This window comes from Dryobates pubescens, chromosome 6 (genome assembly GCF_014839835.1).
Source record: "Dryobates pubescens isolate bDryPub1 chromosome 6, bDryPub1.pri, whole genome shotgun sequence".
Classification (NCBI taxonomy): Eukaryota; Metazoa; Chordata; class Aves; order Piciformes; family Picidae; genus Dryobates; species Dryobates pubescens.
This window is the reverse complement of record NC_071617.1, coordinates 25,450,732-25,463,654: the sequence shown is the minus strand read 5'-3', so window position 1 is coordinate 25,463,654 and position 12,923 is coordinate 25,450,732. Positions and strand designations below refer to the sequence as shown.

Below are 12,923 nucleotides of genomic sequence, written 5' to 3'. Positions count from 1 at the left end.
AAACACGAAACAAAACGTCAACGCCCCGCCCTCGCAAGTTGGAAAGCTGAGTAGGTCTACCTGTGTTCCCTTCTCTACTAGCGACACACTCACATACACCTTTCTCGCAACTACCCTGCGCCTGACAGACTTTCTCGTCCCCCGTCGTCCCTCACTCCACCTCATCTCGTCTCCCTCCTCTCTAACGCTCCCACTCCTCCGTTCCCCGCCCTTCATTACCTCCTTGGATTCTTTCCCACCCCGGTTGCTCGCCGTCCCCCCGCGCTGGCTCTCTCCCTGCCTCACCCCCGGTGTCCCCTCAGCTGGGTCCGTTGGGGACGCGGCGGGTGGTAGCCGCTGCCGGCGCTAGCACGCGTCCCCGGACTCGCGCCGTTACTAGGCAACGCGTCAACAGCCTGCTGCCTTGCCGGCAGTGGTGGCGTGCGCGGGGGAAGCGCAACGTCAACCAAAGAAACCCCAGCGGCAACGGTCCGCCACGCGCAGCTCACAGACAGGAGCAGCGAAAACCGGGCAGGCACCGCACCGGCCGGCAGAAAGTAACAGAAAGTAATTAACATGGGAGGGCGGTCACGTGACCAGAGCTGGGTGTTGCACCTGGCCGAGAACTACGTTACCCAGAGTATACCGCGTCTCCTTAGAGGCAAGCGTATTCTGCCGCCGCATGCGCCTCCGTGTCCCTTCACATCCCCCCCCTCGAAGCCGCCATGATAGGTGAGTGCGCACGTCGGAGGGAGCGAGCGAGCCCGGATGCAGATCCGCCCTTTCCTGCCGGCTGCTCAGTTGCCGATGCTACTGGTTCATTAGTACTGGGGGGCGGCGTGGGATGGTTTGGTTCTTTTCCCCTCGGTCCCGGTGGGCATGTTTGCTTCCTTTAGTGCTTCGGCGAGGCTCTAGTGGGGTGCCTCGGACGCCGCCAGGGGAGGTGGCGGGTGCCCGCACCGACGAGCTGACACAGCGCGGCCCCTGGTGGCTGTGGTTCTAGGGAGGCAGGGCTGGAGCAGAGGGCTGGGCTATGCCTTCTCCTTGCCTTCGTTACTGCGTCTGTGGTTAAAGCACTTCGTGCATTTGTCGGGGCCGTGCGGAGGATTACGAGCGTCTAAGTGCTTCAGGGTCAGTGACCTTTGTCCCTCTGGAGGGGGATGACCCAACAGCGGGTTGCGCAGGGCTTGCGATTGCCGTCATTATAATTTATTTCCCTTCAGAATATAAATTGTCAATACCACTGGGCAAGGTTTGTGTGATTTGTGAACTTTTTTGTCTTGCTAGTATATATTCGTGCTAATGGTCTGTCATGGTACTCAATGGTAGTGATGTGTTTAAAAAACAAGAAAGGCAACTTAGGCCTAATCATGTTGGGAGTTTTGCCGTTTTGTCCTTGAATGGGCTTCTGTACCTATCTAATTCTGGTGTGGCATGAACTGCTTGTTGCAGTACTGGGTTGTCTTGAATCCATACTATGGGAGAACACAAATTGCGGCATGTGTTTTGTAGCCCTGGCCTCATGTTTCGTCTTGCATTCACTATCATTTAATAAATTAGTTGAAAACTGTAGAATACAGATAAACTTGGTTTTTAACTGCACCATGTCTTCCTCAGGCTTGCTGTTCAGTGTAGGTGTCACAGTCAGAGGCTGTGTAAGACATGACGAAATTGAAAAGCATACAGTTAATAGTCAGAATATTTATTGTTCTTAAATTAAACATCTCAAAAGTGTCTAGGAATCCTGAGAGTACACATAGGGGTTTTTGGCAGCAATACGTGCACATGAGTATTTGGGTAATGTTCTTTTACTTTCAGCTTCACAAAAGTTGAAAGTTTTAAAATGAGAGCCACGGGGATGATTAGGGAACTTGAGCATCTCCCCTATGAAGAGAGACTGAGATCCCTGGGGCTGTTTAGTGTTGAGAAGACTGAGAGGGGATCTCATCAATGTGTATAAGTATCTGAAAGGTGGGTATCAAGTGGAGGGGGCCAAGCTCTCTTCCGTGGTGCGCAGTAATAAGACGACAAACAATGGATTCAAGCTTGAACATAGAAGATTTCACTTCAACATGAGGAGAAACTTCTTTACAGTGAGGGTGATGGAGCACTGGAACAGGCTGCCCCGAGAGGTTGTGGAGGCTCCTTCTCTGGGGACTTTGAAAACCCACCTGGATGCATTCCTGTGTGGACTGCCCTAAGTGATCCTGCTTTGGTAGGGGGGTTGGATCCCGTGATCCCTAGAGGTCCCTTCCAACCTCTAGTGTACTGTGATACTGTGAAACCAGTTAACTTATGTTTTCAGGCTATGTAAATGTCTGTTTAAATAGTCTCTGCCTAGTTGTGACACTTTACTTGGGTTGGCTTATCATTTGGACTGTGTAAGCAGAGACTGTTTTAATTAAAGGCTTGGCTTAAGCAAAAGCAAAGCACAAAGGGTCTGGTATTCCATCTTTCATCTTGTGTTATTTCCTCTGCTGATTAGATGTTGCTATAGTATATAAAATACATATGTTTACAAAACTACAGTGTGTTTGTTTTTGAATGCTTTAGAAAAGTGTTTTAAGTGTACATAAGGGACTACTCTTGTGGTTACAGAGCTGATGCCTCTAACCCTCATACTGAAATCTAAATATTTACTTAATGCTCATGAAGATAACGTTTGTATGACTGAGGAATTACAATTGTGTTTTCCCTGTGGCAGACACATGTTTGTGAATATTGATTATGAAATGTACATCCCAATTAGTTGCAAATTTATAAACACAGCTTTACATGAGTTGAAACCTTAAAAGAGTTAAGAAGCAACCTGGTTTGTTTTTTTTTTGGGGGGGGGGGTGGGGGGGGAGGAAAAAACCAAAACCTTAACCCCACTGTAAAAATACAAAATTATGTTCAGAATTTATGAGGTACAGACACAGTACAATTTCCTGCTTTCTGGAAAGTCTCCTCTAGACACTTGTGAACTAGGAATACCATTGCAAAATGGGGGGCAGGGAGAGAGGAAGGACATAATGTGTGTAATGTGTCTAATTTTTTGGTCTTCATGTTTAAAGAATTATCCTGTGAAGAACACAGTATATTTTTCAGACTGTTTTACAGTTTTGTATGTGTGGAACTGATTTATGTCATTGTGAGTTCTTGTGGCAAAGAATTCTATAATTGTGCAACACATGACAGTTAATTTCTTCAACTGATTTTTAATTTCCTGTCTCTTCATGTTCTTGTGCTGTGAAATAGGGTAAACCTTATTAATAGGTTTGGTTTGTTTTCCTTAGAATAGTTAGACAATTGACTTGTATCACTGGCTTTTAGTAGCCTTCATATAATTTCCCATCCTGCTTGCTATTACATTCTCCAGCTTTGTTGCTTTTTGTTGACTGAATAGAAATTTGTGGTGACAGATTTGCTTATAAATTTATAAATGAATTAGAGTGCTGGCGTATTGCTAGAGGGGAAAAAAGGGGGGAAAAAAAAAAGAATGAGAAAAGCCTATGCTTATTTTCAGTAAGAGATTATATTCCTGAAGGGAGGCCTTTAAAATATGTAACTTTATTTTCATCTGTGTGACGCATCTGCATTTAAAATCTCATAACAAGTTAATTGTGTAACAGTCTATTTGTATAGAAATTCCATTCATGAGCTTATCTGGAAAGTCCGTGTCAGCTGACACACGCATGGCATTGCACTAAGTTAGTGATTGCTTCTGGAATTTTAATTCTTGGGTGTATCTATAAAAATACTTATCAAAGTAAATGTTAAAGGCAGCTCTTGCTTTTATAAATGCTTGTAGAAGATTGTTCTGTAATGTGCTTCACTGTTTTTAACGGAAGCTGCTGGAATGATTCCTTGCTGGTCCTTTCACTTATGCATACATACATTGCATTTGTAAAGTCACAGTTTATTTATACTAGCTGCTGGTGAACTGTTCAGTTAAGGACTTGGGGAAACTTCTCTATGGAAATTTGTTTAATTTTGCTTCAACAAAGAACAATTATATAAGTGAAGGAGCGTTTAACTTTGGGGTTTTCATTTTGACTAGAGAATACTATATGTATATATTTGACTAATGCACGATAGAAATCCTTGTATTAGTATTGGGGAGCCAAATACATACTGATTTACATATTTATAACAGTGATGCAAATTAAATTAGCTGAATATCTGCTGTTTGAAGGACCTGTGTCATACTTTGTCTTACATGAGACAGGAATTATCTGTGGATGAAAGCCTTTCTGTGGACAACTTCTATACTGCTGTTTACATCTAATTACATCTAATTTCCAGGTTTGTGTATTGCTTCTGTCACTTTTCTTCCTATCCCTCATTTTATTTTTTTTCATTCACATTTTCTTAGTGGAAGCACAGTGAAAATGCCTGTTGCAGCTAGTCTAAAGTTTTTGGTGGTATAGGTAATGCTTAGGAAGCATTAGTTCAGTTGTGTCCAATGGAGAGAAAAGGGGTTAGCCTACATGCCTAATGAGAAGTACCTGAAGTTGCCACCACTCACTTTGTAGTGTTTCTGTTATAATGCTGGGCTGCTTAGGTGCCTTGAAAGCGTATTTACAGGGTTTGTGGCTGACATGGGGTAGAGTCTGCTGTCTTTTTCACTTATCAACAATACTGTCGCTAGGACACAAAGCAGTGATTGAGGTTAACCTTAAAGGGGAGCTGTTTTGCAGCCTCCAGCAGTTGGGTGCTCTAAACAACACTTAACTCTGCTGATGTCTGGAGCTTACTCTGTCTTGTGATCCGGAGCCAGGCAAAAATCATGAATAAAATCTTAACCAAAGCCAAGGTTTTGGCAGAAAATAATATTTGATTACTTACTGTAAATTCTGTCCTAATAGTGACTCCAAGGTGCCTGTATAAAAATTGATAAGGTATAAATACTTGCACACTTTTGCTTTATATTTCAGTTTTAACATATCATTTGGGCCTATACTGACATGCATTTAAGTTCTGAAACAGCTTAACTCTATCATGTTTTAAGCTGGCTGAATGCTGTAAGGTCTGATAAATAAACTTAGTGTGAAATCCATGTGGATGCATTGCAGGGTGCTTGTCTGTCATTGCTAGTGTCATGGTTCTGCTGCTTGGCAGGGAGCTATTGGTAGTGCTCTGTCAAAAAGGTGAAGAGTTTTTGTGAAGACACATAAGGAATATAGAGCAGGATCTGAAGTGTTTATGAAATAGATTCCTCAATGAGCTTCCTTTTAGTTTTACAACTGCCTGTTATTTTAGAATGATTATCAGTGATAATTGTATGAAAACTCTGGTATTCCACTAAAACAGTAGATAAAAATCAGTGTTAACTAATGATGTATTCACGGAGTTAAAGACTTGGAGGAGTGGTGAGAGGATTATATTCAAATATTAGTTTAGAAACGGCATAGTTGTTCATGTAAGCCAGGAACTAATGGAATTGATAACACACTTTGATGAACATTTTGTGTGTAAAATACCTTTTTGTTGACTTAAACACTCAGCTGCTTATTGATTAATTTTCGGTAAAGTTTTATAATTAGCAATTACAGAAAATTATTATTAGTAGTTTACTTCAAAAGGAAAAAAATATAGAAAATAACACCAGTGCTCACAGTCTGTTTGGTGTGCTTGAAGATTTTATTACTGATTTCTTTAAAAGGGTAAAATAAAGATGCTCATCTAAATACGAGGATTTAATCAAGCTGTGGCCTTATTATTTTTAAGTTAGTTATCATTGACAAGACATCAGTTGACCTAGCATTTCCAGTTTCATGTTTGCACTCCTATATTGGTATCAACATCAGTAGGACAGATTGGTCAGTGTTATTTTGAAGATGATACAACATAGTCTTTGTGGATAAACAAAAATTTCTCAGAGGCTTTTCAGTAGCAAAAATTAGCAGCTGTCTAATTTGATGTAGCATTGATAGTTCATGTCCTGTGGTAATGAAGATTATGATTCTTATTGAAAATGTGTCTTCAAGTGCTAGTCATAGACTATCATAAAGAGCAAGGAAAAATTTTTGCAGTTGTTCATCAGCATACAGTTTTTGTATTGGAACCTTGTTATAATAATGAGGGAATTGTAGAATGCTTTATGTAGGAAGGGAACTTTAAAGGTAATCTAGTGCAGCCCCTCCTGCAGTGAGAAGAGACGTCTTTAGCAAGATCAGGTTGTCCAGAGCCCTGTCCAATCCGACGTGGAATGTTTCCAGGTATGGGGACCACCTGTCTGAGAAACCTGTTCCATTGTAAAAAAAACCTCATTGTAAAAAAATTCTTCCTTGCATCTAGTCTAAATCTACAGTCTTGTAGTTTAAAACCATCACCTCTTGTCCTGTTGCAAGGCCTTGCTAAAAAAATTGTCCCCATCTTAAAGCCTCCTAATAATAAGGCCACAATAAGGTCTCCCTTGAGCCTTCTCCTGTTGGAACAGCTCTCTCAGCCTGTCCTTGTAGGAGGGGTGTTCAATACCCCTGATTATTTTTGTGGCCCTCCTCTGGACACCCTGAAACAGGTTAATATCATCCTTGTGCTGAGGGCTTCAGAGCTGGACACAGTACTCCAACTGAGGTCTTACCAGAGCCTTCTGGGCTGCAAGCACACATTGGCTTTTCATCCACCAGTCCAAGGTTTTCATCCACCACGATGTAACATATTAATGATGTAGCACTTTTATGAATAAAAAATACTAAAATCTACTCTTTCACTGTTTATCTCAAACAAATACTACTGAAATCAGTAACTACTTGTGTTAAAATCTGGAAGAACAGACAAGGCTAGCATGATCTAATGTTGTGTATTATTCTTACCATGGGGAGCTGTCAGTTCTGTAACTTTAATAGTATTCCATTTCATTGGTTTCTGGGTGGTTTTTTTGGGTTTTGTTATTGTTGCTTGTTTTGTTTCTTTGTTTTTTTTTTCTTTTTAGACAGTAGGATTAAATAGGCTTCTCACAGGTTTAATTAAAAGACAAATCCAATGGAAATTCAGTGTATAGTTGGCTCCTCAACTTCTTCTCCCACAAAAACCTCAACATTTGTAAAATTAGATTATGGAAATTTTTCTTTTCAAACAACTTGCAGCAGAGCACCATCTGTTTAGGCACACTATGAATCCAAAAATAATAGAGAACAATGAGTTTATTTTTAAGCTGGATCAGTTCCTTTTTGTGTTTGCAGGGTGGTGACATGAAAGTTTTGTGGGTGTAACTAAGGGGACATCCTTTAATCCTCTTTCTTTGCTTGACAATTTAAATTATGGTGACATGGAAATAGTAGTGGTGTGCAGTGCAGCTGGTTGTCACCTGAAGAACGTTTTAGAATAGAATAGGTTGGAAGAGACCTTCATGATCATCATGTCCAACCTATCATCCAACACCACCTAATCAACTGAATCATGCAACCAAGCACCCTATCAAGTCTCCTCCTAAACACCTCCAATGATGGTGACTCCACCACCTCCCTGGGCAGCCCATTCCAATGGGCCATCGCTCACTCTGTGTAGAATTTCTTCCTAACCTCTAGTCTGAACCTCCCCCAGTGCAGCTTGAGACTGTGTCCTGTTGTTCTGGTGCTGGTTGCCTGGGAGAAGAGACCAGCCCCAGCCTGTCTACAGCCTCCCTTCAGGTAGTTTTAGACAGCAATAAGATCTCCCCTGAGCCTCCTCTTCTTCAGGTTAAGCAACTTCAGCTCCCTCAGCCTTACCTCACAGGGCTTGTGTTCCAAACCCTGCAACAACTTTGTTGCCCTTCTCTGGACATGCTCCAGCAAGTCAACATCCTTCCTAAACTGAGAGGCCCAGAACTGGACACAGTACTCAAGGTGTGGCCTAACCTGTGCAGTGTACAGGGGCAGAATGACCTCCCTGCTCCTGCTGGCCACACTGTTCCTGATAACGGGCCAGGATGCCATCGGCCCTCTTGGCTGCCTGGGCACACTGCAGGTTCATGTTCAGCCTTCTGTCAACCAGTACCCTCAGGTCCCTCTCTGCCTGGCTATTCTCCAGCCACTCTGACCCCAGCCTGTAACACTGCATGGGGTTGTTGTGGCCAATGTGCAGAACCCAGCACTTGGATGTGTTAAATCTCATGCCGTTGGATTCTGCTCATCTGTCCAGCCTGTTGAGGTCCTTCTGCAAAGCCTCTCTACCCTCCAGCAGATCAACACCTGCCCCCAGCTTGGTGCTTTCTCTTCCCCTTTACTACCGAAACATGTTTCTTGAGATGACATTGGTATTCATTCAACTCTAGAGTGAGGTAGTTAAGTCATTTGAGTTGTCAAACCCCATCTTAGAGGCATGGCAGGTTTTTGTTTTGTTTTCATGTAATACTCTACATCTGATTACCACTGTATCAGCTGACAACCAGTGTTGATGCAAGGGAATTAACAAACCACAACTGGACGGAGTAAGACATTTCTTAGTCAACAATATTGGAAATAATGTTACCTCCCTAAAATGTATTTGTAAGTTTTCAGTAGATATTATATAAAAAAAAGACAGATTAAAACTGAATTTTAAGGAAGATACTGGGGCAGCTTCTTAGACTTTTAAAAGAAATATCTCAGTGAATAAAACCCATGGGGTAGGTCCTCAAACAGTTTTTTAAAATGTTGAAGATGGGCTCTAGATTGTTAACATTGACAGGTCAGCATTTCTATAGTGAATGAAAGATGGAAGTGGTAGCAGAGACCAGTTTTGAAGGGCTTTGACAGTGAAATATGATTTGCACAGCAGTAATCAAGTTAAGGGAGAATGGAAGGCTGGGTAAAAACTGTAGCTATCTGAATGACGGATCACTCCTCTGTGTTGCACTCTTGTTCAGTATTTGATAGTCTTTACTTTCTACATAAGTATTTTTTATTTCTTATTGTTATGAAAATAACCTTGAAGCAAAACAAGAATAAACTTGTTTCAGATTTCTGTGAATGAATTCAGACTACAACGTAATGGTGCCAGCTTAGCAGCCAAAGAAGTAGTATTTTCTGAATTGTTTCCTTAGATATCGTTATGATCTCATGCTGCAAATTTTGGTTTATTTCTGTTGATGTTATTTTGATCTGTTTTAGTCTATGCAATGCTATGGATAGTTCCACTACAATACTTAACTTTTCACTGGAATAATAGCTTCAGTTATAGGTCACTGTTACATTCACAAGCACACAGAATGATTTTTCTGATGGCTAATTTGGTCATTAAAACTCTGAATCTCAGAATATCAAAAACCACTTGTGGCTATAAGGTAACAGTATTGTATTGTATAATCAAAATGGCATCATGAAGCATTGCATGTATTTATATTTCATTAACTTATTTTGCTACAAAATGCTTTGTTATGACTTTAAGGTTTTAGAAAGTAAATGTCATACAAAATAGGTTATCTTAAAAAATAATCTGATTTTGCTTACATACATGTGAGCATTATGGATTTTTTAGTTTCCTTGAAGATGGATGGGAAAGCTTATTGCTTGGAATTCTTTTAAAAAGAGAAGCAGCAGGCAGGGAACTGATTTTTGTGGTTTTTGTTTGTTTGGGATTTTTTTGCCCCCCCCCCAAGTTTAGTTGTTTTTTGTTTGTTTGTTTTTGTGGTGGTGGTTTAAATGACCAGAAACACTATTATAATGAAGCAGTAGTTAAGGATGTTGTGATGCAGTTTTCTGAGTCTTTTGCAATAGGGCCCTACAGATAGAATATTGATCTGGCAGTTTCTAAAAGCTGTTGGCCATTGCCAATATTCCCATCATTTTCTCTGATTGTAGTAATATATTCTCTCCCTAGTAATATAATGTTAATGAGAATGGTGAGTGGATATATACGTATGTACGTTAATTTAAGGTTGGACTTTTTATTATTGTTGCAGTGCAGTGTAGGTGACTTCTGATATAGCTGAATCAGTCATAAAAAGGTTTTGCTGCCATTTAATTTTTAGTCCCATTTTCTGATGCCATCTGTGCATCCTCTTTTGTCTCTAAGCATGTGGAGGAAAAAAAGACTTATCAGGAATAGTTGGCATAGGATCAGGAAGGGGAGATTGTGTTGGACCAGCCTTCTATGATGGTGTAACCAGCTGGGTAAATGAGAGGAGACCAGTGAATGTTGTCTGCCTCCACTTCAGCAAGGTTTTTGACACTGTCTCCCATAATGTCCTAATTGGTAAGCTTAGGAAGTGAGGGTTAGAGGAGTGGACGGTGAGGTGGATTGAGAACTGGCTGAATGACAGAGCACAGAGGGTTGTGAAATGGTGCAGGGTCTAGCTGGAGGCTTGTGGTTAGTGGTTTTCCCCTGGGGTCAGTACTGGGTCCAGTTGTCTTCAGCATACTCATCAATGACATGGATGAAGCAAGAGAGTACACTCCAAGCAAGTTTGCTGATGATACAAAACTGAGAGGAATGGCTGGCACACTATAGGGCCATTCAGCAAGACCTGGACAGGTTGGACAGTAGGTGCATCTTGTGAAGTTCAGCAAGGGCAGGTGTAAAGTCCTGTACTTGGGAAGGAATAACCTCATGGATAAAATACAAGTTAGGGGTTGACCTCCTGGAAAGCAGCTGTGCAAGAAAGAACCTGGGAGTGCTGGTGGACAGCAAGTTTGCCATAGGTCAGCAGTGTGCACTTGTGGCCTAAAAAGCCACCAGTATTCTAGGGTGCATAAAGAAGAGAGTGTATCCAGCAGGTTGAGGGAGGTTCTCCTCCTACTCTAATCTGCATTGGTGATGCCATACCCAGAGTATTATGTTCGGTTCTGGGCTTCCCAGATCCAGAGAGCCTGGGACCTACTGGAGAGAGTCCCAACAGATGGCCATAAGGATGACTATGGGACTGGAGCATCTCTTTTAAGAGGAGAGTCTGAGAAACTTGGAACTCTTTACCCTGGAAAAGAGAAGACTGAGAGTGGATCTCATCAATGCATATAAATATCTAAAGGGTGGAGGTCATGAGGATGGCATGGGCTCTTATCTGTGGTGGCCAGTAACAGGACAAGAGATAATGGGTAGAAACTAAAAACAGAGGAGGTTTTCCTTGAGCTTAAGGAGAAGCTTCTTTCCTTTGAGAGTGCTGGAGCACTGGATGAGGCTGCCCAGAGAGATTGTGGAGTCTTGTTCTATGGCGACTTGCAAAACCCTCTTGCACACATTCCTGTGCAACTTGATCTAGGTGTACCTGCATTAGCAGGGGGGTTGAAGTAAATGACGTTCAGGGATCCTTTCCAACCCTTACCATTCTATGATTCACTGATCATGATACAAATTTTCCTGTTAACTGATTCAGCTTGCTATTGTAGAAAAAGACTTTCCATTTTTATTGGTTATCATCCTCAAAGAAGAGCCTAGTGAACACCAAAGTTCAAGATGCGGGAATGGTGCAGGGTTTTCCAATGATTATATTTAAGAGAAGCCCAAGGGAGAGTAAAATCATTAGTGGGAATTTGTTGCTTTGCCAAAGAGATGTATTCAAAAAGATACGATTCATCCTTTTAGAAGTTGTCCTTTTTGTATTGTGATGCACTGCGTTTAAATATTGTTGGACTGAAAAATCAGCTTTCTATCACAAAATGTAGCCAGTGGTTTTGAGATAATTAGCAGACAAGCTTTAATTATAATTGTGAAGTATTTCACAATAATTCACAATTCCCTTCTGAACTACAGTCAGTGGCACCTTGCAAACATTTGCATTTTGTGAGGACTTCATAAGCATGAAGTAATTAAATTGTAGTGTGGTAAATTATGTTCTTTAAAAATCTGTATTTTCACAGTTCTTAAGTTTCCCGAAGTACCTTTGGATGCACCCAGTCCCTTTGTATTGTGGTCAGTGCAAAAGGAATGGAAAGGTGACCTCACAAAGTAAGATTTACCTGATGTACAAACATCCACCAATGCCCCCTTGTCTGCTTTTTTCTGAAAGAGTTAGTTCATTACTGTGCACCTTTTGAGGCAAACTGAAGCCTGCCTGATTTTACTAAACTAGCTTTTAAACACTAACTCTTAGTTGCAACACTTTTCTCAGTAGGCATGTTCCTGCGTCCATTAGTATTGGTAGTTTCACCAAGAAAAACAGTAGCACCAAATCTGTTCTATGAGTTGTATAAAAACCCTCACGTATTTGCCATATTACTGCAAAATCTCTGGTAAAAAGGTGAAAGAAATCATTTAACTTCTTCAACCATTAGTCAAATATTGAGTAGAGCAGTTGTAAGGATAGAAATTAATGAACAGTTAATTGTGAGACTGGTTTTTATTTCATGCCCTTGAACAATTTGCACAGTGGTAGCTGGTATTAGTGCTAGTAAGCATTCATTTTCTGTATTTATTTTCTGCATGTGTCAAAAGTTCTTTTGTTATATATTATTTGTCCCTATAGCATAGATCATTTGGCAAGAAAACAACAAAAATATTTCTATGTGCTTTGTTTAATTCTATGTTTTAGGAAATTATTTTGACAGTCTGTTATGATTTGGGGTTGCAGTTCTTTTTTGCCTCCAAGATCTAAGTCTAAACCTCTCAGCAGAATGCATGCAACCCTGACCTGAGTATATGAAAGAAAAGCATTTAGAAGTTGATTTGATTTATTGTGTAAGAGCTTCAGAAGCTAGTAAGGATTAATGAAGGTACTAATTAAGGAAAGAGCTTGTCGTTCCATGTCAGTTTAAAGGACAGGAAGATTATAACAAATTAATGTGCCTAAAATTAAAGCACAGCCTTTTAGAGAGCAGTTGTCATCAAAAGGTATTGCCCATGCTGTGGTTTTTGTGAAGGTGGTATGAACAGTACTTTTGTTGTCCCAAGAGTCAGACATCATTGTTAGACTAGTTTATCTGTGAAAATTCATGTGATTACAGATACCTGATTTTTTTTTTTGTATACTATATAAAACAATAGGCTTACATACTAAGCTTGTTTATGATGACATAGGTGAGCATTGTAGCAGTTTATTTATGTAAACGTTTTATTGAGATTGT

The 12,923-nt window shown here is 40.8% G+C and overlaps 2 protein-coding genes across 2 annotated transcripts in view; one reads left to right on the top strand and one right to left on the bottom strand.

Moving 5' to 3' along the window:
- The window catches only part of PACRG (parkin coregulated), a 221,252-nt gene extending 220,600 nt beyond the window's left edge, over nucleotides 1–652 (bottom strand). Inside the window, exon 1 of the mRNA XM_009898923.2 lies at nucleotides 615–652. The gene's annotated coding sequence lies outside the window, so the exon portion shown is untranslated. The remainder of the gene's footprint in view (nucleotides 1–614) is intronic.
- A 29-nt stretch (nucleotides 653–681) lies between these two features.
- Nucleotides 682–12,923, top strand: part of PRKN (parkin RBR E3 ubiquitin protein ligase) — a 739,568-nt gene continuing 727,326 nt past the window's right edge. Inside the window, exon 1 of the mRNA XM_054162766.1 lies at nucleotides 682–711. Within this exon, the coding sequence (XP_054018741.1) occupies nucleotides 705–711 (7 nt within the window). The 5' untranslated portion in view covers nucleotides 682–704. The remainder of the gene's footprint in view (nucleotides 712–12,923) is intronic.